This window comes from Pongo abelii, chromosome 10 (assembly GCF_028885655.2).
Source record: "Pongo abelii isolate AG06213 chromosome 10, NHGRI_mPonAbe1-v2.0_pri, whole genome shotgun sequence".
NCBI lineage: Eukaryota > Metazoa > Chordata > Mammalia > Primates > Hominidae > Pongo > Pongo abelii.
In genome coordinates this window covers 107387431-107414359 of record NC_071995.2, presented here as the reverse complement: position 1 = coordinate 107414359, position 26929 = coordinate 107387431, and the positions used below count along the sequence as shown (strand labels likewise).

At 39.1% G+C, this 26929-nt stretch overlaps 1 protein-coding gene and 1 non-coding gene across 4 annotated transcripts in view; one reads left to right on the top strand and one right to left on the bottom strand.

Moving 5' to 3' along the window:
* CORO1C (coronin 1C) overlaps positions 1-26929 on the top strand; it is a 120665-nt gene that overhangs the window by 77641 nt on the left and 16095 nt on the right. For all 3 annotated transcript variants that reach the window (XM_054527615.2, XM_024256559.3, XM_054527616.2), the window contains exon 3: positions 11984-12106. In XM_054527615.2, coding sequence (XP_054383590.1) covers positions 11984-12106 — 123 coding nt within the window. The remainder of the gene's footprint in view (positions 1-11983; positions 12107-26929) is intronic.
* Positions 21686-21746, bottom strand: LOC112135955 (U7 small nuclear RNA). The gene has a single exon (XR_002917174.1). It is a non-coding gene; the product is annotated as a U7 small nuclear RNA (small nuclear RNA).

The window sequence follows — 26929 nt, the reverse complement described above, 5'->3', positions numbered from 1 at the left end:
TGTTTTTTACTCACAGGCAGGTGAAGTCTCTGTAGGCCCATACTCCCTCTCCCCAGCAGCTTTTGTTTCTAGCTTACCTTACCTTACAGAGTAACTCAATCTGTAGGGTTTATTCCAGAGCACCTCCTTTTACCTCAAGGATGGTGTTTCTGGTTCACTTAAAGTAAAGCCTCCTCAGAATGTTTTATTCCTGGGCCATGAGCTGTCACTCTCAGGGACCAGCCTGTGCACAAGTCATATATTGTGTGCACCCGTCTTTTTGGTCTGCTGCTGAGTCTCTGTTTTATTCCCATGCCGCTGTCCCCTTGTCCCATGACCACAATCACTCTAGCTCCTCCCCGTGGAGCAGCGGCTTAAGAAATTTCAACAAAACATGTATCCACATAAATAATACTGTCATAAGAAAAAGGAAGTTGAAAAAAATGGAAAACCCACTTCAATAGATATCCTTTTGACTCCTTTGAACTCTGCACAGTGTGAATGGAGCCCTTATGCTTGGGCTGAAAACTTTTCCTCTACTTCTGAGCACATGTGTGACTTAACATTCTCCTTGCTGAGTTGAAGAATTCTCAGTATGTATCATCCAAAGCCAAAAATAAGTTATGATTGAAATTTGGGCACATAAAGTGATTTTGATACTCATTTTTTCCTAAAATGAAAACTTAGATGAATATTAGGTAGGGATTTGAACAATGTGGAAATCTTTAACTGTTCCTTGAGTCAGGTCATGTAAAGTATCTTTGCTTGCCTTCCCCAGGATGGGTTGGAGGCTCTTAGGCCCTTACATCTTCGGGTGGTGTAACCAGTCTGGATAATAGGCATAGAGGACTGCAGATCAGGAGTTGGAAAAGTACTAGAAGTGAGACAGCTGCCTGAGTTGGATTAGATAAGGGAAACCGTGTAGAAAGCAGTCTGAATCCAGCACCCTAGGAAGGTGTGGATTTATATGATACACTCCAGAATGCAAACTTGAAAGAAATTGTATGTGGGATACCTTGAGCTTCTTAAAGGGGAATATTTGATTTGACTTATCACTCAAATGAATGTGTCACTTTTTATCACCATGGGAATTTATTACTTTGTGAAAACATACATTAGTTATGAGAGAGAGTAAGCCTGCTGGGTAAAGCGTTGTGCGACTTTAACATAATGTTACATTTCCTTTCTTGCAGGAACCAGTGATTATCAGATTGATCCATCTTTTTTTGTTTTTTCAGAGATGGAGTCTCGCTTTGTTGCCCAGGCTGGAGTGCAGTGGTGCGATCTCAGCTCACTGCAACTTCCACCTCCCGGGTTCAAGTGATTCTCCCACCTCAGCCTCCCAAGTAGCTGGGATTACAGGTGCCCAACACCATGCCCGGCTAATTTTTTTTTTTTTTCCTGAGACAGAGTCTCACTCTGTCGCCCAGGCTGGAGTGTAGTGGTACGCTCTCAGCTCACTGCAACCTCCGTCTCCCGGGCTCAAGCAATTCTCCTGCCTCAGCCCTCCCGAGTAGCCGGGATTACAGGCATGTGCCACCACAACTGGCTAATTTTTGTATTTTTAGTAGAGACGGGACTTCACCATGTTGGCCAGGCTGGTCATGAACTCCTGACCTATCCGCCTGCCTTGGTTTCCCAAAGTGCTGGGATTACAAGTGTGAGCCACCGCGCCCGGCCTGTATTTTTAGTAGACATGAAGTTTCACCATGTTGGCCAGGCTAGTCTCCTGACCTCAGGTGATCCACCTGCCTCGGCCTCCCAAAGTGCTGGGATTACAGGTGTGAGCCACCGTGCCCAGCTTAGATTGATCCATTTTAACACCAATTGGTAGTGTCTTCAACCACAAACCAATATGTGGGTCAGAAATAATTATGTAAGGAATCATTCTTACATGAAGAAACAGTCATTCTGAATGATCTTTTGTAATATGTAGGACATATTGGAAGCAAAATTCCCAATGTTGAATTTCGAGAGTTTGGGAAGGTGAACATGGCTGCGGTACATGTGTAATACACCACTAGCTGCTTTAAAAACACACCCAAGCACAGAACTTAATATTGAGACTCATCTGTCAGAAATTTTCTGTACATGTTTGTGTACATAACAGTTTTTTTATTGTACTCAGTAGTGCCCTCAATATATAGGATGAGTGTACTTCTTAAATGTGGATTCCTTTTTAGAAGGAGATGTGAGATTGATAAATAAGATATACTGGGCTGGGCACGGTGGCTCACACCTGTAATCTCAGCACTTTGGGAGGCTGAGGTGGGCAGATCACCTGAGGTCAGGAGTTTGAGACCAGCCTGGCCAACATGGTGAAAAAAAATACAAAAATAGCTGGGCGTGGTGGTGTGTGCCTGTAATCCCAGCTACTCAGGAGGCTGAGGCGGGAGAATCGCCCATACCTGGGAGGCGGAGGTTGCATGCAGTGAGCTGAGATTGCACCACTGCACTCCAGCCTGGTTGACAGAGTGAGACTCCGTCTCAAAAAAAAAAAAGGTCAGGGGGGATACATTGTGAATAAGTGGAAGCTGTTGTGATTTTCCAGTAAGATTGATAGGAAATACCCTTACAACTAAGAAATATCATTTCTTCTTTTTTCTCACTGTCACCCAGGCTGGAGTACACTGGCGCGATTTTGGCTCACTGAAACCTCTGCCTCCCAGGTTCAAGCGATTCTTGTGCCTCAGCCTTCTGAGTAGCTGGGACTATAGGCACACACCGTCATGCACGGCTAATTTTTGTAATTTTGGTAAAGATGGAGTTTCATCATGTTGGCCAGGCTGGTCTCGAACTCCTGACCTCAAGTGATCCACCTGCCTCAGCCTCCCAAAGTGCTGAGATTACAGATGTGAGCCACTGCACCTGGCCTTATTATTATTTTTTTGAAACAGGGTCTTACTCTGTCACCCAGGCTGGAGTGCAGTGGCGTGATCATAGTTCACTGCAGCCTTGACCTCCTGGGGTTAGGTCATCCTCCCACCTCAGCCTCCCAAGTAGCTGGGACTACAGGTGCGCACCACTACACCTGACTAATTTTTATATTTGTTTATAGGGACAGGGTTTCACTGGATTTCTTAAGGTTTATGTTGAATTTAGTGTGCCTAAAGAGGAATGTTTTTTGCTAAGTCATTTAAGTTATGAACTTTCCTTTTATAGCAATTTGATAAAGTTATATTTTTACTGATGCTTACATTTTGATTTTCATTCACCTTCTCCCCGCAAAATGCCTATTGGAGGAAATGTTGCCTAACTCTGTGAGTTTAGTTGAAGTATCAGTCTCCAGGAACTCGGCTATGTTTTAGCTACTTCAAGATTTTTAAGTGTTTTCCCCAAAGCAAATGATAGTGCTTGTATCTGGGACGGTTTCCACCACGGTGAAAGTTGCTGGCTGGAACATGCTCGTAAGACATCACCCTCAGCTCTGGCCAGCCACGTGGAAATTGTGCCATTACACCTCTCTCTTATGCCAGCTGTATACGTGCTTTGGAAGCTGAATTTTCCTTTCGGCTCATGTTGCTTGGCTCTGGGCAGGCTGTACTGGATCTTTCAGATAATAATGTCTGTGGGCCAGTGTCCTGACCTATTTCACCAGTGTCCCACGAGTTTATGAACTGGCTCTGGAGCAGAGCCTTTGGGAAGCTTGGTGCTGGCCATTTTTGCCACTTGTAGGGTTGACGTGCTAGTAATCCCAATCATTTGGAGTTGTAGCTAGAAAGGTATAACAAAAGCTATCCTATGGCATGTGATTGGGACTAGTAAGTAATCAATGAATCAAAATTTATTTAAAGCAAGGAGTCTAAATGGCTATTACATTTTCAGCTAAACTACTTCAATTCCATGCCAGAAAAGTAGTAATATTCCAGATTAAGCAACAGAGGTGATTTATCCCTAGTGAAATAGTGGACTGATCTGTTAGTAAAGTTTTTCTATCTCTAAGCCTTAGAAGATTGGTGAGAGTTTCTTAAATAATTCATTTTTCAGTTTAAAAAGATATCTAAAAGCTGGCTTTAATTCTTGTACATCTTCCTTTCAGCCTCTGCATTCATTTAAATTTGCTGCTTAGAGGTTCAGGTAAACTGTGTTGTCACCATGACGTGGTGGATGTCTTTCTGAATGGCCCCTCACAATCTAGCTAATTATACATGGATTCTGTGGTTTATTCACTACATGATAAATGAGTATGTGTCGTGCAGACGAATGAGAATTGTGTTCTCATTAGATCCTAGTGCAAAATGTCTTTCAGAATGATGTTTCCTCATCTTTACCATATAAGGCTGTTATTAGTATGGTTTCCTTTAATCTCCATGAACTGGAGCCCTCAGCAGTTTGTAAGTGCCCAGCTTTGCATTTTTAATAACGTATGCTGATTTGGTGAAATATGTTGTTGTGCTTTTGTTTTGATTTGATTATGAGTAAGAAGATACTTAGAGGTATAAGCCCTTGAAAGCAGGATAGCTGATTCTTGACTGTGTGTTTGTGAACATCCAGCATGCCAAATAATCAGTGTACCTTTAAAATGCCATCTACCCCCATACTCTCTTCACATTTTTGTTCTTTTATCACTGTCAGATATTTAGTCAATTGCTTTTCTCTGGTGCTACAGTAGAATACTACTTTCTCTGTTTTATTTAAGGATTTATGATGACGTCACAACCAGAGGAAGCAGCTGCTTGTAGAATATCATTTTTTATTAACTCTGTGTTTCTGATGGCCAGTTGCCAATAGTTTTTAACATTAGTTGTGTGCCTTTTTTACAACCCATGGCATAGTGGAAATTTTCTTTCCCTATCCAAATCTAGTATGGTTGGTCAGTGATATTTTAGATCTTTACTTCTTGACTTTCTCTGTGCCTCAGTTTCTTTATTTGGAAAATAGGGTAATAAAGTTCCCACATCTTAAAGGTTGTCATGAGGACAAAGTTATCAAGGTCTTCAGACAGTTCCTAGCTTGTAATTTAAGTACTTAAAAAGTGTTAGCCATTGTTATTATTTGTTTTGATAGAAAGGACGGAAATAGGTGGCAGTTGCTCTTTCAGTGACATTCAGGTTCCAGAGAAAATGTTGAGCTCTAGTACTTTCAGGCTGTGGATTTATTGGGGCTGAGCTGGGAATGGCAGTAATGCTTATTATTGTTCTCAGATATCTTGACTGAAGAATACTGGTGAATAGCTATTAACTTTTAGCCAGGGTTATTTAATTTTAACTTCAAAAAAGAAGTCATTTAGTAAGAAGCTTCTTAGTATGTAATTAAGAACAACTAGTGCTAGTACTTCCAGATTCCCCTCAAAATTGCTTTGTGTTTGAACAAAAGCGCTTCTTAGCCCAGATTGGAAAAAATCATTTGGTGTTCTTGGAAGTTGAGAGCTCAGTACTATACTTGGCCATCAAGGATGCCAAATGTGGTTTCCTGAGCAGAGCCTAGGAATGCAAAGACCCTGATGTAAAACAAAACAATTCAGGTAGAAAAGCTTTTTTCCTTGGGAGTAAAAAAAAATTTTAATGCAAATTTAATAATAATGCATTGGTGTATTTCTTAACTTTATTATATTTTAAATTCTTTTTTTCAAAATAAGATGTATCAAAATAATAGGACACACGTATTCACAAGATTAAACAGATGTTAATATTTTGCCATATTTGTTTCATATCTCCCCTTTTTGAAAAAAGTAATAAAGCATAACAGATACAGGTAGAATACCATTCTTACTTATTTTCTCCTTCCCCAGAGGTAATCTTTTCTTCAAATATGTATCATATTTTTATTACATATATGTTTATCTGTAACATGTACTTTTATTTCGTGTGCCTTAAACTTTTATGTAAATATGTATTCCCATACTGGAGGACAGTGAAATTGCTTCTGCTTTTGCCACTATTTCCAACAATGCGGCAATAAATATTCCTCTTGTACAAAATATGGGAGCATCTCTCTCACCCAGACCACCTAGAAGTGGCATTGCTGGGCTGGACATCCTCACCTCTACCTGTTACCAAATTGCTCTTGAAAGGAATTGTAACAAGGTGTTCTGTAAACAGTTTATGAGTTCCTCTTTCCTGACATCCTTGTCAGCACTTATATTTAGACTTTTACATTTTCACCAGTTTTGATGAGTATAAAATGTGACCATGTTGTTTTAATTTGCAGTTCTCTAATTATCAGTGAGATTGAAGTATCTTTTCACACATCTATTGCGTCTTCAGATTTTCTTCGCTGTGAGTTCTCTGCTCATGTAATTTGCCCATCGTTCTGTTTGGTTGTTGATTTTGTTGGGTATGTATGTTGCATACCTCTTCCTGCACTTTGTAACTTGTCTGTTCATTTACATTTTTAAAGAACAACTCACACTGCTGAATTTGGTTTGCTTTTGTTGCTGTTTGTGAGGAGCTTTGCATCAGTATTTATAAGTCATATAGGCTTCAATTTTTCTCCCTTATACTGTCCTTTGTATCAAGGTGTTACATTCCTTATATGATGAATTCAGTGGCACTTTTTTCTGTTCTCTGGAAAGCTTTGTTTGAAATGATCTCTTCCTTGAATATTTGGTGACACTCACCTGTAAAACCATCTGGGCCTAGTGTTTTTTGGTGTTTGTTGATTGATTGATTTATTGGGAGGTGGTGATGGGTAGAGTTAAACTACTGATCTTTTATGGTTATGGATCTAATTTACATTTATTTATTCTTGAAAATCTTTTGATGTTACTTTTACTTCTGTGAGATTGTGTATTTCATCTATTCAATTTTATATATATTGTCAAATGTTATTCCTAGTATTTTCATACTCTGTAAATTTCTACTTTATTTGTAAGTTATGTCCCTTTTAAAATTATTGGTATTCATTTGTGCCTTATCTCTTTTCCTGATCTATCCAGTTTAGTTGATTTTTAAATTTATTTTGATATTTATTTTTTTCCACTGACTTCTTTTCTTCCTTTTTTTTTTTTTTTTTTTTTTTTGGGACGGAGTCTTGCACTGTTGCCCAGGCTGGAGTGCAATGGTGCGATCTCAGCTCACTGCAACCTCTGCCTCCCAGGTTCAAGCAATTCTCCTGCCTCAGCCTCCTGAGTAGCTGGAATTACAGGCACCCACCACCATGCCTGGCTAAGTTTTTGTGTTTTTAGTAGAGACGGGGTTTCATTATGTTGGCCAGGCTGGTCCCGAAATCCTAACCTCGTGATCCACCTGCCTTGGCCTCCCAAAATGCTGGGATTACAGGCATGAGCCACTGCACCTGGCGTCTTTTCTAATAATTTTACATTCTTTGGATGTACTCTGTTCATTTTCTAACTTCTCAAGGTAGCAACTCAATGCATTCATTTTCAGTCTTTTCTACTATATGCATTTAAGACTGTCCATTTTTCACTAAGATCTGTTTTAGTTGTATCTTGCACATTTGGATACGTTGTATATTGCTCAGTTTTAACTTTTATTCTGTTATCCATTATGATTTTTTAAAAACTGAATTATTTAGTAAATTAAAATATTTTCAAATGTACTGGAGATTTTTGGTTTATTTTTCTATTAATTTTTAATTGTATTGCATTATACTCAGAACATGCTCTACCTGCTATTGACTCCTTGGTATTTTTTGAGATTTGCTTTGTGGTCTCCTAATTGATAATTTAAAACAAATTAATGTTTAATGTATGTTTGAAAAAAGTATATTTTTAAATGTTAGGTACAAGGTTATATATATTCATTAGATCAAAGTTGTTAATTTTTATAAAATCTTCTGTATTCATATTAATTTTGTCTGTTTAATTTCTTAAATCTTTGTTGAAATCTCTTACGATTACGACTTTGTCATTTTCTTCAAGTTCTGTCAACGTTTGCCTTAATTATTTTGAAATTGTATGGTTAGATGAATTACAGTTTATAGTGGCAATATAACTTTCCAGTGAATTGTTTCTTTAGATGTCAGGTAGTGACATTAATTGCTAATAGTGCATTTCACCTTAAAGTCTGTTTGTTCTGGTATTAACTACCAGGTATACTTTTTAATATGCCCCCCTCCTTTATTTGCCTTTTGGTGCCATTATTTTTTTAAAATATGTTTTGTAGCTGGATTTAATCTAATCTGAGAGGCCTTGTCTTATCTAGTGAGCTTAATCTTGCATTTACTGCAAATCATGATTTATAGTTGGTTTTATTTCTACCATCTTTGTGCTTTCTAGTTTTCATGCTTTTTTTCTTAAAAAATTTGTCTCTGCTTTTCTTGAGTTGCATTCATACTTTCTTTGATCCTTTTTTTCTTTTTATTTTCTCTTTCTATTGGATTAAGCCAGTTTTTAAATTCTAGCTATTCTAGTACACCTCCACCCCCACCCACCCCCAGAAATTATACATTCTCTCTCTTTCCTTTTCGTATTTACTCTGCATTTGGACATCTTTATTTAAAGTCTAAAATTAGTCAATTTTTAAGTCTGATCATGTGCCTTTTACCTTAAATGGTATTGTTGTCTAATATTTTCTGTCTTTGTAAAATCTGTACTCCAGGTAGGTATTATTAGTACTGTTTTACATAGTACCTGTTTGTATTTGCTTTATTTATTTATTTGCTCACTGTTGTTTTGCTATACCAGTCTGTTTTTCTACTTTACTTTCTTTTCCTGAAATGAGTCCTTAAACTTAATTCTTCAAAATTAATATAGCAATTCTTTGAGCCAAATCTAAGAATTTAATTTTTTGAACAAGGGTTTACCCATGGTAAATTCTGTCTCTTTTTGTCTACAGTGTCTTTTGTTTGCTTTTTTCTTGTCATCATTCTTGGATGATAGTTTTTCTGGGTATGGAATACAAGGGTGGTGGCTTTTCTTAGCATTTCCAAGATATTTTCCATTTCTTTGTTTCTCTGATTGCTTCTGAGAAGTGTGCTCACAATCAGTCTGATTACTCTGTCAGTAGGTAATCTGTCCTTTCTCTGTTGTTGCTTCTGGGATCTTCTCTTTGTTTTAGGTGTTCTAAATTGCACTAGGATATGAATAGATAAGAATTTGTTTTCACTTATACTGCCGGAGGTGGGATTTGTGCCTCTTAAATCTAAAGACTTATGCATTTAATTGAACCTGAAAAATTCTCAGCCATTATCTCTTTAATTTTTGCCTCTGTTCCATTCTTTTAATTCTCTCCTTTTGGTTTGTCTATTTAAATGTGTGTCAAACTTCATTCTGGCCTTCCAGCCTTAGTATGTTTTAAGTTATGAAATATCACACATTCAAGCCACGCGTGGTGGCACACACCTATAGTTCCAGCTATGTAGGAGGCTGAGGCAGGAGGATCTCTTGAGGCCAGCAGTTCAAGGCTTCAGTGGGCTGTGATTGTGCCTGTGAATGGCCACAGCATTCCAGCCTAGACAACGTGAGACAAGAACAAGAGAGAGAGAGAAAGAAAGGAAGGAGAAAGAGAGCACACATTCAAAAGAGTTACTATATCTATACTTTAATAATTATATAATAATTATTAAATAATTATGAAAAATAGGATGAACACCTGTGATCCCAATACCATCAGCTTAAGCAACAATATTACCTGGGGTAGTAACTCAAGGATGCAAGTGAAATCTCCATCTTACCTGCATGATTTTTGTGAGAATGCAGTGAGATAAGCAAAACCACGTGGCTTAGACTTAGTAGCTGGTCATTCTTTAAGGAGAGACAACATCAGAAAGTGGTAGATTCCAGCATTTGTTAAATTTTGGGTAATGTTTATTGAATACTTAAGTGCTGGGACAGTACCACGTTCTTTACCTTGATTGTTTCATTTAGTCCTCACATCAGCTCTTAAGGAATAAACTGTTAAACATTCTAGTTTTATAGACGAAGAACTGAGGTTGAAGGATGGAGTAATTTGGCTAGGACTTCACAGCTAGAAGATGGCAGAACCATGACTACACTCTGGTTCTCAGCCATTTATGCTTCGCCGCCTGTAAATGAACTGTGTGGCTCCTTCCTGTGACACCCAGATTCTATATGATATGGTGTTCATTGGAATTTCCTTTTTTGAAGTCCTTTTTTGGTGATGCGTTTTGGAAGATCCAAACTGGGTTGCAAGGGAAAGTGGAGGAACGTGAAGAAACCTAGGCCTTAGGTCTGTAAACAGGGCCATCTTCAGGCCTCAACTGAGAACTTACCTTTTCCAGAAGAAAACCTCTCCAGAGACTGTGACCCCACAAACCTGCTTGAATGTCTTCCTTCTGTGTTCCTATGTGGCACCATAATTGGCTGTTTAAATGTCTCTCTCCTCTCACGGGGCTCCACATTTAGCCAGGACCAGACTGCCTTGTTCACGTCTGTATCTCCAGCACTCAGCACAATGTCTGGTCCATAAAAGTTCACAACACATTTGTTAATTCTTAATGATGGAGTAAATTATTGTACTAGAAGAACTAATAATGTGACAGCTTTTATTGGATATTTTATTCCAGATACTGTGGTTAAATTTTTTACATATTTTACAGATAATTATAATACTGAATTATGATTTATCTAAAAGTGTTCTCTCATTTAATCCTTACGGTAATTGTGGGAGTTAAGTATCATTGTTAACTATTTTACAGATGACGAATGAGCTGAAGCTTAGAGAGATTACATGACTTGTCTGAAGTCACCTGTTTAATCAGTAGAGCCTGGATTTGAACCCTTACCTGTCTGATTCCAGAGTCTGTGGTCTTTACACGTTAATGTTCTGCTTCCCTGGAGATTTGCACAGTCAAGTCAAATTGGAGAAATCGTAGAAATTTCTGTTCTTGAAAAATTGCTAAGAAGCCTGCTCCAGTATTGGGATGATTTGCCATATAAGAGCAAAAACAACAAAAAATAGATTAAGCCATACGTTGCAGTGATTCCTTTCTGTGCACCTGCTCTTAGAGCATACACAGCTTCAGCGTGGACTGGCATTAAGCTATTTTAAAAAGGAAACCACTTTCATGCACCTGTTGTTAACAATAGCAGTTGTCTTAGTTGACACAAAATTGGTCTGATAACCCTGGTTGGCTTGCTAGATTCAAATGTGTGACATGAGCAAATTGTGGTAGCTATTTATGACCAACATTAAGCATTTTATTCTTAATCAGATGTGGAACTGGCTAATGGGTGAGGTCTAAGTTGATGTTAACTAGATTGGCTGGCTGGCATTTCTGTTGATTGAGGATAGCAGAGAGACTGAGACATTAAAATGTAGTAGGCTCTTTAGGCCCTAATGATAGCTAAAGCTTTTCTTTTTTTTTTTTAACTTTAACTTTTGAAATTTTCTTTTTTTTTTTCTTGTTTCTTTTTTATTTTTTTTGAGACAGAGTCTTGCTCTGTCGCCAGGCTGGAGTGTAGTGGCACGATCTCAGCTCACTGCAACCTCTGCCTACCAGGTTCAAGCGATTCTCCTGCCTCAGCCTCCCGAGTAGCTGGGACTACAGGCTCACACCACCACGACCAGCTAATTTTTGTATTTTTAGTAGAGGCGGGGTTTCACCATGTTGGCCAGGATCTCCTGACCTCATGATCCACCCGCCTCAGCCTCCCAAAGTGCTGGGATTATAGGCGTGAGCCACCGCGCCCGGCCTTTACATTTTAATAGTGCCATTCATTTCCAGAACTGGTAATTTATATATTTGAGGATATTGTCTTATTGTATTAACATTTTGAATAATACCAAGGTTTAGGGGTTTTGTTTTTTTTTTAAAGCCATGGAACATCCTTTTAATTTACAATTTGGCTATTTAGAATTGTATTTTGGTAAAAAGACTTTCATATTCTCTTTTGCTGTGTCTGCTAGTGCAGTTGATTACATCTTTTTGGTTCTAGGGATTTGGATTCTTGTAATTTGATGGCGTGTCCTTGGTAGTGGCTTTTTCTAGAAGTGAAAGTTGATATTGACTATATGATGTCATCATATCTAGAAAATTGACAGTTTTGGGTGGAGGTAATAAATGAGAAATGGGCCTAAGAAAATGTATAACGTCTGTGGTGTTGATGTTACATAATAGGTTTGTTTCTCTCTTCTTTCAGACTGGTCGAATTGACAAATCCTACCCTACAGTATGTGGCCACACAGGACCAGTGCTGGACATAGACTGGTGCCCACATAACGATCAGGTGATTGCCAGCGGTTCAGAGGACTGCACGGTCATGGTAAGCTCCCAGGGTGTTGTGTGCACACAGGCCGGTGAGACTCACCTACTGCTTTCAAAACCATGTGTGTGGGTATGTGTGTATGTATAGAGGCTTGAAAAGCAGAAAGTTAAAGCAGTTTTGACTGTCTGTTGGGTTTTACAGTAATTTACTACGTTTAAGTTTAATTACAGATAATCCTTTCAACAAGCCCTTAAATCAAAAGGTTGTACTGCAGTGTCTTTTTTTTTTTTTTTTGAGATGGAGTCTGGCTCTGTCACTCAGGCTGGAGTGCAGTGGCATGATCTCGGCTCACTGTAACCTCCACCTCCCGGGTTCAAGCAATTCTCCTGCCTCAGCCTCCTGAGTAACTGGGATTACAGGAATCTGCTACTGCATCTGGCTAATTTTTGTGTTTTTAATAGAGACGAGGTTTCACCATGTTGGCCAGGCTGGTCTCAAACTCCTGACCTCAAGTGATCCGCCTGCCTTGGCCTCCCAAAGTGCTGGGATTATAGTCTTTTCTGTGAGTGTGTTTGTGTATGTGCTTATTGACAGTTGACTTGTTCTCTGTTGGAAGCTTTTAGGGAAAGTAAAGTGACTTTTCAGTAATTCTGTAATGCCATTTGACCACATGAATTTCCCCTCGCCCCAAAAGGAGAGAAAAAACTGAAACTGCTGGCACAGACTGTACAAGACAGTGACGTAAGATGCCAAAGTTATGCAGATAAAATGGGATGTGTCATAGGTGGTAAAAGAGTTTTTGCAATTGCTTGTTTCCAAGCTAATGGCAGAACTGTGTTCTGTCCAGTGGACCCTGGTTAAGAAAGTCCTTTTCATAAAGATATACAAACAAAAAACGTGAAAGGTGAATTAAGTACTTTACATTCCCTCCTTTAGTTTCCAAAAGTAGGTTATGTGTGAAACAAGGCTTTGGAATACTTTTTAATGTGATTTCTTGTCCTTAGTTATGATTTTTAACTTGAAAATGTGATTATTGGTTTGGATCAGTTTTTAATGCTAGCCCAAAATAGGTTGAAAAGGTTAGGCATAAGCACAAATGGGAGTACTGCTGCCCCTGAAATAAGGGAAGATGGTCTCTAATTAATTTGTAAGCAGTCTCGCACATGTCAGGTAGACAGCTTGGAGAACCATGCTACTTTTATTTTCCTGTCTATTGGCTGTGGACTGAAACATTGTTTGGAAAGCTTTATTAATTAAAATTATTTTACATAAACACAAATTAATTCCTGAACTGTGTCATTTAAACATTTACCCGCTTTTCCTCATGGGCTTTTGGCTGGGAATGTCTCCTCCTGTGGTCTCATAATTTTGGCAGCTAAAGCATATTAAAGAAATAAGCTGCTGTGAAAGGGAATTGTTCTGTTTAATGTGCCTTGCTAAATTGATCATTTTAATGGCTATGGACACATTTTGCTAAGAGAAAGGAATATTGTTTAGACCTGATGCCAAAATTTTTTTTTTTTGGGGATGGAGTCTCACTTTGTCACCCAGGTTGGAGTACAATGGCGTGATCTCAGCTCATTGCAACCTCTACCTCCCAGGTTCAAGCGATTCTCCTGCCTCAGCCTCCTGAGTAGCTGGGATTACAGCCCTGTGCCACCATGCCTGGCTAATTTTTATGTTTTTAGTAGAAACAGAGTTTCATCATGTTGGCCAGGCTGTTCTCGAACTCCTGAGCTCAAGTGATCCGCCTGCCTCAGCCTCCCAAAGTGCTGGGATTACAGGCATGAGCCACCACACCTAACTCTGATGCCAGAATCTTAAACGGAGAGTCTGAACCTCTTTTGAAGAAGCAGGTTTGATCCATCTCTGGCTCTCCCTGTCTCTAGCATTACTGGTCACGTTATCCTTTTAAAAAAAACAGTGTGTATTATAAAACAGAAAAACACACCAAATAGTTAAGTGAAAATAGTTAAGCAGACTCAGGGAGTTAAGTGATTTATGACATAGGGAACACCATGTAACCACCTTCCATGTCAAAAAGTAGAACTTTCCCAACCTCCTCAGACTTCTCCATGTGCCCCATCCCAGTCACAACACCCCTCCTCCCTCTCAAAGTAACCACTCTCCTAACTTTTGTAATACTCATTTCCTTGCCTTTCTTTGTAGTGGTAATCACTCAGGTGTATACCTCTAGACTCTAGATTGGTCTTGCCAGTTTTAAAAACTTGATATATAGTCTTTTAAGTCTTAATATAAAGATTCCTCCTTCATCATTTTCTTTTCCCTACAATTTATCTATTCAAAAGCCCTGACCTTTGACTTGTGCTTTTCAACCATCTGGATTTTGCTGATTGTACCCTCATGCTGCAGTTCAACTTGCTCCTCTGTCCTCTGAATTTCCTGCAAATTGGCAGCTGGAACCTGAAGTGCGGTCAGATTCAGGTTCTGTCCTTTTGGCAAGACTGTATTGTTCACGTTATGTTCTTCCATATGCTAGGAAGCACATGATGTCACAATGTCTGGGTTTCATTCTTTTTCCATTTGTGCATTCTGTGCCTATATCCAGTCATTCACTAGGGGTTGCAATATGGTGACAGTAAATTCTGTCATTTTGTTTTCAATTTTTAGCTGGTAAAATTTTATAAGATAATGTCCTCACTTACTTACTATTTAGTTACCAAATAGTATAGTTCATTTAGGAAATAAACTTTTATTTACCCAGTTCTCAAGATAATGAATTGATTCTCTGTCATCCTCAGAAGGTGACAAATTAGGGTTTTTTTTTCCCCGTTCTTTTCATTTTGAAATTATGGATTTGAACATATTTGATGGGTTCAATCCATTATAATTCTTATCTCAAAGCTGACTTTCTCGCCTTTTCCCATGGAAACATCTTCAAGATTTCTGAATCCTTTTGAAATGACCCTCGTAGTCTTTGATAGATAGATTCCTTGCTATGTGATATGTTGAGGTGTTTCAGGCTCACTTTGGACATCCCTGCCCAAGCCATTTCTTTCAGAAGTCCTGGTTTATTTTAAAGGAAAATTATATCTATTAAGTATGCAGTAGCATTATGTCTAAACAAATATATATATATATATATATATACATTAATTTAAAAATACTGTATTACCAAAGAGAGTGTAATCTTTGCTGTGGAGGGTTTCCCCTCAGTGTTGATGGCTGCTGACTGATGAGGGTGGTGGCTGCTGAAGGTTGGGCTGGATGAGGCCACGACAGTAGAGTTTGTCATGTTGATTGACTTGGCCTCTCACAAAAGCTTTCTCTGTAGCATGTGATGCTGTTTGATAGCATTTTACCCACCATAGAACTTCTTTCAAAATTGGAATCAGTCCTCTCAAACCCTTTTGCTGCCTTATCAACTAAGTTTATGTAAGTAATATTCTAAATGTTTTGTTGTCATTTCAACAGTGTTCACAGCATCGTTACCAGGAGTACATTCCATCTCAAGAAACCATTTTCTTTGCTTATCCATAAGGAACAACTCCTCATCTGTTCAAGTTTTATCATGAGATTGCAGCAATTCACTCACATCTTCAGGCTCCACTTTTTATTCTCTAGTTCTCTATTTCCACCATATCTACAGTTACTTCTTCCACCAAAGTCTTGAACTCCTCAAATGTTGATATTTTGAACTCCTTCCACGAATCATGAATTTTTTTATTGTCACCTAAAATGGTGAATCCTTTCCAGAAGGTTTTTTTTTTTTTTTTTTTTTGAAACGGAGTCTCGCTCTGTCGCCCAGGCTGGAGCGCCAGTGGTATGATCTCGGCTCACTGCAACCTCCGCCTCCTGGGTTCAAGCGATTCTCCTGCCTCAGCCTCCCGAGTAGCTGGGACTACAGTCATGTGCCACCATGCCCGGCTAATTTTTTGTGTTTTTAACAGAGATGGGGTTTCACCGTGTTAGCCAGGATAGTCTCCATCTCCTGATCTCGCAATCCACCCGCCTTGGCCTCCCAAAGGCGTGAGCCACCGTGCCCAGCCCAGAAGGTTTTTAATTCACTTTGCCCAGATCCATCAGGGGAATCACTATCAGTGGTAGCTGTAGCCTTATGAAGTGTATTTCTTAAATAATAAGATCTGAAAGTCAAAATGATTGTTTGTTCCAAGGGCAGCAAAATTGATGTTAGCAGGTGAAAACAATGTTAATCTCCTTGTACATTTTCATCAGAGGTCTTGGGTGATAAGGTGCATTGTTGATGAGCAGTAATATTTTGTAAGGAATCTTTTTTTTTTCTGATCGGTAGTTCTCAATGGTGGGCTTAAAATATTCAGTAAACCATGCAGTAAACAGATGTGCTGTCATTCGTGCTTTGTTTTTCCATTTCTAGAACATAGACAGAATAGGTTTAGCATAATTCTTAAGGGCCCCAGGATTTTTGGTGCGGTAAATGAGTATTGGCGTCAACTTAAAGTCACCAGCTGCGTCAGCCTCTAACAAGACAGGCAGCTCATCTTTTGAAGCTTTGAAGCCAGGCATTGACTTCTCCTCTCTAGCCATGAAAGTTCTAGATGGCATCTTCTTTCAGTAGAAGGCTGTTTCATCTACATTGAAAATGTGTTGTTTAGTGTAGCCACCTTCATCAATGATCTTATCCAGACCTTCTGGATAACTTGCTGCAGCTGCTGCATCAGCACTTGCTGCTTTCCCTTGTACTTTTTGTATAATGGAGATGGTGTCTTTCGTTAACCTCATGAACTAACCTCTGCTAGTTTCCAAGTTTTCTTCTGCAGCTTCTTCACCTCTGTCAGCCTCCATGGAATTGAAGAGAGTTAGGACTTTGCTCTGGATTAGGCTTTGGCTTAAGGGAATCTTCTGGCTGGTTTGTATTTCTATCCAGACTACTAAAACAAAGGCTGTTTTTGCTTTTTTATCATTCATGTGTCCACTGGAGTAGCACTTTTAATTTCCTGAACTTTTCTTTTGCATTCACAACTTGGCTAACTGGCTTAAGAGGCACTTAGCTTTTGGCCTGTTTCAGCTTTCGACATGGCTTCCTCACTAAGCTTAATCATTTCTAATTTTTGATTTAAAGTGAGAAATGTGCAACTCTTCCTTTCACTCAGACACTTAAAGGTCATTTAGGGTTATTAATTGGCCTAATTTCAATGTTGTTATGTCTCAGGTAATAGGGAGGCCCAAGGAGAGGAAGAGACAGGGATACAGGGAGAGCAGGTGGTGGAGCAATGAGAAAACACACAGTGTTTATCGATTAAGTTCACTGTCTTATATGGGTGCAGTTCATAGTGCCCCCAAACAATTACAGTAGTAACATCAGACATCACTGATCACTGTAACAGATACAGTAATAACAAAAAACTTTGAAATGCTGCAAGAATTGCCAAAATGTGACAGAGACAGTGAACATACGCTGTTGGAAAAATGGTGCAGATAGACTTGCCTTAGGGTTGATACGAAGCTTCAGTTCGTTTAAAAAACAAAAAACACCACCACAATATCTGTGAAGTGCAGTAAAATGAGGTATGCCTGTATTTACCTAACCTCTTTAATATTAATTACATCTGCATCTCCTTTCTTTCATACAGAGAATGCAGGGTCTTAGGGATACAGAAGGAGAATTAGAATATCCTGATCTATCTCATTTGTCTTTTCACATTATACATATAATAGTCTCAGAGTGAAAATACTAATACCACCACCATACCATGATACTGAAAATCGTTAAAAAACTAAACGACTTTTAGTTAAAAAACCAAACAACTTTTTAAAACCCATGCTATGTCTATTCTCCCTCCATTTAAAAATGATGTATTCTGTATTTTCAAGACCACATAGCTGTTACATTCAACAGTCTCTCCTCCCTTGGTTCTGTGAGTAACTACATGGAAGTACACTCCATCAATCATTGTGTCAATCTCACACCAGGCATTTGGATCATCTGAAGCTTGTTCTTGGGTGGATTCCTTAAGAAGGAGTGGGAACAATATTCTCTGAGTTCTTGTATACTGATAATAACTTATCTGTGATCTTTTTACTTGAAAGTGAGTTTTTCTGAATATAAAATTATTGGGCAGGGACAGTGCCTCACACCTGTAATTCCAGCAGTTTGGGAGGCCGAGGCAGGTGGACTGTTTGAGCCCAGGAGTTCAAGACCAGCCTGGGCAACATGGTGAAACCCCATCTCTACAAAAAATAAAAAATTAGCTGGGTGTGGTGGTGAGTGCCTGTGGTCCCGGCTGCTTGGGAGGCTGAGGTGGGAGGACCTCTTGGACCTGGAAGATCAAGGCTGCATTGAGCCGTGATTGTGCCACTGCACTACAGCCTGGTTAACAGAGTGAGAGCAATCCTGTCTCTAAATAAATAAATAAATAAAATTATTGACTCACAGTTCTTCCTTGAGTATCTAAATGCCTTATTCCATTTTCTTTTGGCATAGTTGTTGCTGTTAAAGTCAGATTATTATCTAATTTCCTTTCCTTTGTAAATCGTATGCTCTTTTTGCCTAAATGTTCGTAAGACTTTTTTTCTTCAAATATAGTTAATTTTACTAGAAGATTGTTGGTCATTCTGAGTTGGTATCTCTAGATACCATGGTATGCTCTTTCAATATATAGTTTCCAGTCTTTTGTTTTTTCTTGAATTACAGTTTTTAATTTTTTTTTCCTGTTCCTTTGCTTTGGTTTTCTTTATCAGAAGCTCCTGTTATCCATATGCTTTGTCTTCTTTACTTCTCTTTAGTCGTTGTCAGTTTCTCTCCAAACCTCTTTTCTTTTCCTCTCCTCCCCTCCTTTTCTTTCTTTTCTTTCTTTTTTTGAGACAAGGTCTTGCTCTGTCACCCAGGCTGGAGTACAGTGGCATGATCATGCCTTGACCTCCTGGGCCCAAGCAGTGCTCCCACCTCAACCTTCCGAGTAGCTGCAACCACAGGCACTCACCACCATGCCCAGCTAATTTTCTATTTTTTTGTAGAGACGAGGTTTCTCACAATGTTGTCCAGGCTGGCCTCTAACTTGTGGCCTTAAGCATTCCTCCCACTTTGGCCTTCCAAAGTGTTGGGATTACACGTGTGAGCCACCATGCCAGGCCCCAAACCATTTTTTTTGTTATTTTTTTAAGACTTTATTATTATTATTATTAATTATTATTATTATTTTGCTCCTTTCCTTTTATTTCTTTTGGGGGCATTATTTGTTGTGTTTATTTGCTCTTGTGTTCTTTCTTGGTTTGCCTTCATTTATTTCTAATTTTTTTCTTGATTTCTGTCACTTTATTTTTTGAGTTTTTCAAGTTCTGATTTATAATGTTTTATATATTGTTTTCTTATTTTGAATCACTATAATGTTTTTATCTCTTTTGAGCATGTCTTTTTAGCATTCTTATATTGTCTAAAGGGATGTTATTCTGTGTCTTACTCTCTTTTTTTCTGACAGTAATTTTTGGAGTTCAACCTTGATTTTTTTTTCTTGCTTATTTTTATGTGGATTTAATTTTCCCAAGCTTTTTAAATGGTGGCTTGGTTCAGATAGCTGCTCTAATTTCACAGAGCTCCCTCTCTGACATCTTCAGATAGTGTTCAAAAACATGGTGCCTTGCTTTCTGATATTTCCTAGCCTGGGTTTTATGTAGCCTCTCTTATGCTTTTATCCCTCTTATTTCTATCCTGCTGAAATTCGATTTCATTTCCTGGAGTGTCTCCTTTGTGGGCCCATCCTGGAAGGGAGCCCTCTCTGGGTGATTTTGAGAGTGCTGGGGTCTAGATTGTGCCTGCCTGTTCAGACCTTTTAAATTCAGTACCTGTGTGCCCAGCTTCTGTTGGAAAAGGCAAAATTGTTCCCAGTTTCTGCTGCTGATCTCACACCGGCCTGCTGCCCTCAGGTCTGTCAGGTGTCCCCTTGCTGTCCCCTCCCACACACTCCCAAGGCTGATCACATGCAGGTCGTGTGGCTGTTGGTGTTTGCTCCCACCCGCTTAAATTTTGGGGATATCACCTAGTTTGTGTAAATGTTGTCCCTGGATTTTTGTTTTGTTTTGTTTTCTGCTAGCTCTGTATTTTTACGAAGGGACTCTGGAAAAACCCCCAAACAATGCTGCCACTGAGATTCTCTCATCTTCCCAGAATCCTCAATGTCGCCCTTTTATTGGCATTGCTGGAGTGCACATTTTGTAAATTAAATAATGCTTTGGGATAAATCTTTCTAATTTTAAAAAAATCTTTAAGTATAGAACTGATATTTAAATCACGCTTTAATCACTTAATATCCCCCGTATCATGTTATTATTGGAGTAATTGAAGCTTGTATAGCTTAGCAGTTGAAATGAAAGTTTAAAGAAATGTTTGATCTTCTCCTAGCCTACCTGCTTCTTAATACCTTATTTTCCACCTTGCTCTTCTGAAGGTAAACGAACACTGTATTATAGATCAAATGGTTTCAGACAACACCCCCTGCCACCCCCCACCTTTTTTTTTTTTTTTTTTTTTTTTAACAGAAAAGCTCTGTGTAGTTTCTCAAGCCTAGGCTATTGGTAGTAGCTCATGAGCTACAAATAGTAAATAGTATAATAAGGCCTAGTTTTAGTAGAAGGAGGATATCAAGGAGAGCCTGAGAGTAGGAGTTCTGAGCATTTGCAGGTCGCTTCGCTTAAACGCTCTCAGCCCCAATTGCCTTACATATAATATGGAGGTATGATAATAATAATTATGCCTATCGAGAGAGTCAAAAGGAAGCTGTAAACGTATAATGGGCTGTTATTTTTTGTAATGGGGATTTTGATGTATACCTATAGTGGATTCCTAGCAGCAAGAGTACCTTTAATAGACATTTCGTAGAAAAATACAGTAGAACCAGATTATCAAATGAACTGTAACAGAATAAAAGTAATTTTTAAAAAGCTGCTTTTTGTATTACTTATGGTATAAATCCATGAAGTCCTAAGCATTGATTTGTTAATTTTGTGGGCATTGATTTAGTGACAGCTACTTTGCAGTTTTAGGAGAGGGAATACCAATTTTAAGATACATTCCCCCACTTTTTAGACATGGCTTCTTTACACAGCCTAAAATTAAATTATATTGATACAGTTTACCTTTCATGTACTACTTTGTGAAACAGCATTTTATACTATCACACAGCAGTTGTGTAAATCCTACTCCCAGAAACTACACTTCACTCCTAGCTTTTGCAGAGTGTTGGCTCTGTGAGTTCTTTTCCTCAGCAATATCTTCTCAAAGAGAGTTTTAAGATTGTGGCTACCTAAGTATTTTACTTGGGGGAAATTTTAGCTCCAAGAAAATAATAGGGCTTTAAATAATACAAAGAGCAGCCAACTTAAGTTTAGTGAATGATGTTGATTCAACATTGTTCCTTATCTGCAGGGTGGTAATCAAACACAAATGCAAAAAATGGCTAATTCGGACAATGGGATTGCATAATTGTTCCTTCCAGAGTCTGGGAGATGGAAAGATCTTGCAAAATGATAGTCTTAATTGTCTCCAGCTATAGAATAGTCCAAATTTTTAAGTTTAAAGGATGCTTCCCCCTTCTCTCAAATCAGTTTATTCTTCTGTAGAAATCAACAAAAATACCCTATCTAATCCATTTTTGCTTCCATTATAAATTTTCCTAATATAGTTTTTTTTTTGGCGGGTGGGAAGGCATTTGACAAAGACTGGAAAACCTGCTAGACAAATTTTAAAAGAGCTTTAATGCTTTCTAATGTAGTTTTTGCCCTGAAATAAAAATGGAAGTGATGTTTTGGTTCCTCTCAGGCATTCAGCAGGGAGGGCTTTGTCTTAATTCCATTTTGTACAGATTGCATCTGGGCCATTTGCCAGAGGATATTATAACCCTGGCAGATCGGAACCCAACACTCGGTTCTTGGTTTTCCCGAACTCGGTGCCGCTCTGCACGTCATGGTTCATTTGGGAATGCCCTGATGCCCTACACGCAGGCCTTTGTGGGCATCTGTAGGACGCTGTGCTGGTCTGCAGCTGCTACCACATCTTTAAGCTTTTTCCTGTCTCATGTCTTTTCTTCATTTCCCCTTTGGAATTGGTTTCCTTAGCAATAGAAAAATAGGGTCTTTTGGGGGTGTAACCCTTTTTATGGCTGTAACTCTAGTCCTAGCCCAGTAGCAAGTTGATGATGGGTGACTAAAATAGGGAAGCAGTGTCTGGAAAGCAGTATTTGAAAAATAAAACTATTTAACTAATTGTACTTTAAAATTAGCACGTGAGAAAAACCCAAGTGTCTTAGTTTTCCTTTTTTCTTGTTGGGATTGTTCTCTTGAGTTGTCCTTTTTCCATATCCAGGCTTTCACATGTGAAAAGGATGCCCATGGTACAGTAGTTCTGAACATGTGCTTAAAGCTGTTTTTTTCCAGAACCACAACGGGATTTTACTGATGGATTCACTTTTTCATGTAGGAGCCCTTGGAACTGATGTCATTTTTTTGGTTATACAGATGAGAGGTTTCTATGTTGCACAGGCTGGCCTCGAACGCCGAGCCTCGCTTCCTTATGCACCAGGACAACAGGCCTGAGCCACCGCAGCTCCTCTGATTTCATTTTTGTCCTTTCAAAACAAAACAAAACAAAACATTGCCATAGTAATGTGTTGTCCAAACAGAAAATGTTAGGAACACACAGCATTATTTAAATTAAGAGAATAAAAAAGAGGGAGTAGGGATAACTTGTACTCTCTGCTGCACTGAGATGCCTACTCTGGGTGTTTTGTGTCTGTTTTCCTCTGCACTCACTGCATACAGTTTTGAGAAAGCTGGTTGGTATTACAGTACCAGTCTGTAGCCATAGAACAAAGAAAAGCTAACAAGCCTGCACAGAGATCAGATCTGTCCTTACTGTGGTAATTGGCCTAGGTATAAACCAGAGCTTTCACACATAACGATATCTTGGGTGTAAATTAGTTAGTATTAATTAATTGGGTACAGTGCTGAATTAATTTGAAGACAAGACTCATTCTAAGAAATTCTGATGTTCAGACCTAGAAATATATATGGCGTCATAGTGGTCATATTAACAGCAAGAAAAGTCTCATGAAAATATGGTAGGCTCTTTTTTTTTTTTTTTTTTTTTTGCCATGCGCTATTCTAAGCCTTTATGTGCATGATTATGTTTAGTTATTGTATCAGCACAGTAAGCCATGAGTGTGGCCTATTTTACAACTTAGGAAACAGGCTCAGAGAGTGGCAGTTTTGTCAAGGGTCACACAGCTGATAAAAGGCTCAGCCAGACCCAGATCTGTCTAGCTCCAAAGAAAGCCCCATGCTCTTCTCCCTAGTTGCAGTATTTCCTATTAGGGTAGTGCTTTGGGGCATGCAAAATGTTTGAGCTCATTTAACCCTTCTAATAACCCCTGAGTAAGCACAGCTGTCCCCAGTATTAAGGAAATTCAGGCTCCCAGAAGTGAAATCCCTTCTTAATGCTAACATGACCAATTAGTGTCCCAGCTCCGACAGGAGCCTGTGTCTTCTGACACCCAGGCCAGCATCCCATGTTACACACAAGAGGACCAAACATGTACCAAGTGGTGCTTCTGTTTGTTGTTGTCCCTGAGCTGCAGGAACATCAGTCCAAACCGGGCAGGCCATCACCCAGAGTAGCAGACAATCCTGAAGAGGGCAGAGAGCCACATAATGACAGGCCTGTGAGCAGGGCCTGTGGGCGCCAGCCAGAGCATGTGTGTGCTGAGTGTGGAAAGACCTACAGACCGCCCCCAACCCCCAAGATCTTTCCACAGTCCACCATAGAGAACACCACCCCCTCTTTACCAGTGGACACAAGAATTCTGTTGTCTTCTCATTTCATTTCAGACTTTTTCACTCACTTTCTTCTCGCATTGCAGTCCTTGTGCTTATAGTATTAGCTTTTTCACTCTGGTGCTTTTTCCCTAGCAGCTCCTGAGCCAGCTTCTTTATGGCATTGTTTAAATGCTGCATGCACTTTTTAGAAAATTGCTCTACACATCTGCATGTTTTATTTTGAGACTGGATATTCAATTTCTCCTCATATTCTGCTCTACTTTCACCTAAGTCTTGTTCATCCTTAGAGGTCACCTCCTCAGGGAGCCCTCCTGGGTGGACCAAGCTTGGTTAGCAGGAAGCTAATTTCGTAGTAGTGCGGTCGGCTTATGCCAGCATAGCATTGGTTGCACTGTGCAATAATACCAACTAACACTCAGTGTCTGCCTTATGCCAGGCATTCTTCTAAATGTGTCAGTTTCATGTTACCATGTTAGTCTTCAAACCGCCTCACAGAGGGCAGGTTCAATATTAAGTCCTGGAAAGGTTAGGTGAATGTCCTCAAGGTCACACCACTATGTGACTGAATCAGGAATTCAGTCACATCAGTCTGGCCGGAGCCCATAATCTCAGCCCTGCTGTGTACTGTCTCTGCATTCTGGAGGCACTGTGTGTGTGTTTGGCTCTGTGCTGAGGGTTAATTAATTCCTTAATTCTCTTAGCACACCTCGCAGGCATAGGTACTAATATTTTCTGTATGCAGTGATGTTTGCCAGGATCATCACAGGTAGTGGCCCAGGCAGGATTTGAACCAGACTCTGCCTGACTCTGGTGCTCACTCTCTAACTGTCTGTATCACACCACTTGGATTTGTTGTCTTTGATTTTCAGTCTGATAGAAGTCTCTGCTTTCTGTTAGACCATCAACTTCTCAAGAGCAGGGCATGTATTTAGTTACCCAGTACTAGATGGGTTACAATACAATTTATTGTAACTCAATAAATGTGTTACAAGAAAGAGTTAACCAAGGTAGTAAAATGGATTAGGTGCTTGTCTTATGTGAATAAACCCAGCTGAGGGAACCGTTAAACCAGCTGGAGGTGAGGTAAAGAAGGAACACACAGAGTCCTTATTTTAAAAATTAATAAATGTTTTGCTTCATCATTAAAATTTTCTTTTAATCCAGGAAAAGATGATGGGGAGAAGCTAGAGAAAGGAAAAGTTTAAGTCCCCATTATGAGCTCTGCTTCTGCCCTCATATTTTAAGGTTGGGAATGCTGATTATAACCACGTCTCATTAGTGTTTGGAAAATGCACTAGCTATGCTCAGAGTGAGACACAGAAGTGTTTTCAGTCCTTGCAAGGAAACCCAGCAGGCCATGGTTGGGGTGCCATCTGGAGATTGAAGGTGGTATTACCACTCTGTCAGTTCTAAGTGGGGTCACAGTGCATCTTGCAAAATGCTTTTCCTGTTGAGTCACTGAAGTCCCATTTCATAATTGTTTTTCTGTTGACTTCATGCTTTGATCAAATTAGTAGTCACTGTTTTCTGTTTGTTCTGTTCAAAGTGTCAGTCCTGCTTTATATTCAGATAGTCAAGTTCAATGTGGAATTGTTTCACTAATCATAAATTCTTGAATAAAAATAGTGCATATCAGGATGAAAGCTAACATGCAGTGCTGGAGGAGAGGTCTCTTCCGCAGAGGGAGGGAGAGGGCAGGCTAGGTCATCCTTTTCCTTCTATGCTTGTTCACACCTGCCTTGCTTAAAATTTGGTGAATGATGGTGGAGCTCTGGGGAAATTAGGTGATGTTCTAAGCTTGGGCCCTCAAAATGCAGGTTTATTTTTGTTATGATTTGCATAAGGGGTTATATTTAGCCTGGGCAGAATTTAGCGTAAAAATGAACAAATCACTCAACTCATGACTTTTTCCCACTCTTCAGAATGGCAAACTTTTTGTTCTCATTTTTTGCAGGACAGTAGAACTGAGCTGAACCCTAAACACTCATCCAGTCTAGATCTCTGCCTTCCACTAAGCAATTGAAAACAGACAATTGTTTGTCTCCTTCTTTAAAGTTCCCACAAAGGAAAATTCTGTTTCTCACGTGTTCTAGTGTTGAACATGATTTTTCACTGACAAGTTCTTAAATTTTTCATGAGCTGGTTCCTCAAAATCATTTTCTGGTGGTAAATTTACTTGTTTTAATCTTCATGTAGAAGATAATGATTTTAAACTTTAGCTTTTTCATAAACTTAAATATTATTTAGTATCTTGTCTTCTGTGGGGTTCTTGATGCTACTCAGCTTAACCTGTAACTCAGCCCTTTTCTTAGAGGTTGTTTGTTTCTTAACCTTTTGAAACCTTTGTTGTTCATTGTTAAACATAAAGTCTTTCATTCCTTCCACTCATACTTTCCCTGTCCCTTTTTCCCCCTGTGCCCAGGCATGTCCCCAATTAAGATATGGTGAGTCTTCTGCATGTCTTCACTAGTCAAGAGGATTTTCTTAAATAACAAGTTTTATTGAGATATAATTCGCATAGAATTCACTCATTTAAAATGTACAATTCACTGAGTTTTAGAATATTCACAACCATCACCACAGACAATTATAGAAAATTTTCATCACCTCATATAGAAACCCAAATCCTTTAGCTATCACCCCTCCACCTGCCTCCCTCCACTCTCCCCAACACTAAGCAACCACTATTCTACTTTCTGTCTTTACGGATTTGCCTATTCTGGACATTTCACATACATGGAATCCTGCAATATGCGGTCTTCTATGTCTGGCTTCTTTCACTTTGTGTAATGTTTTTAGAGTTTGCTCATGTTGTAGCATGTATCAATACTTCATTCTTTTTATGGCCAAATAATATTCCAGCGTATGAATATGTCACATTCTGTTTAGCCATTTATCAATAGATGGATATTTGGGTTGTTTCCGCCTTTGGGCTATTACAAATAATGCTTCTATGAACATTCTTGTACAAGTTTTTGCATGGACACATAGTTTCCGTCCTCTTGGGTATATCCCTAGGAGTGGAATTACTGGGTCATATGATAACTCTGTTTAATCATTTGAGGAACTGCCGGGCTGTTTTCCAAAGTCTGCCACCAAATGGTGGCTGTACCA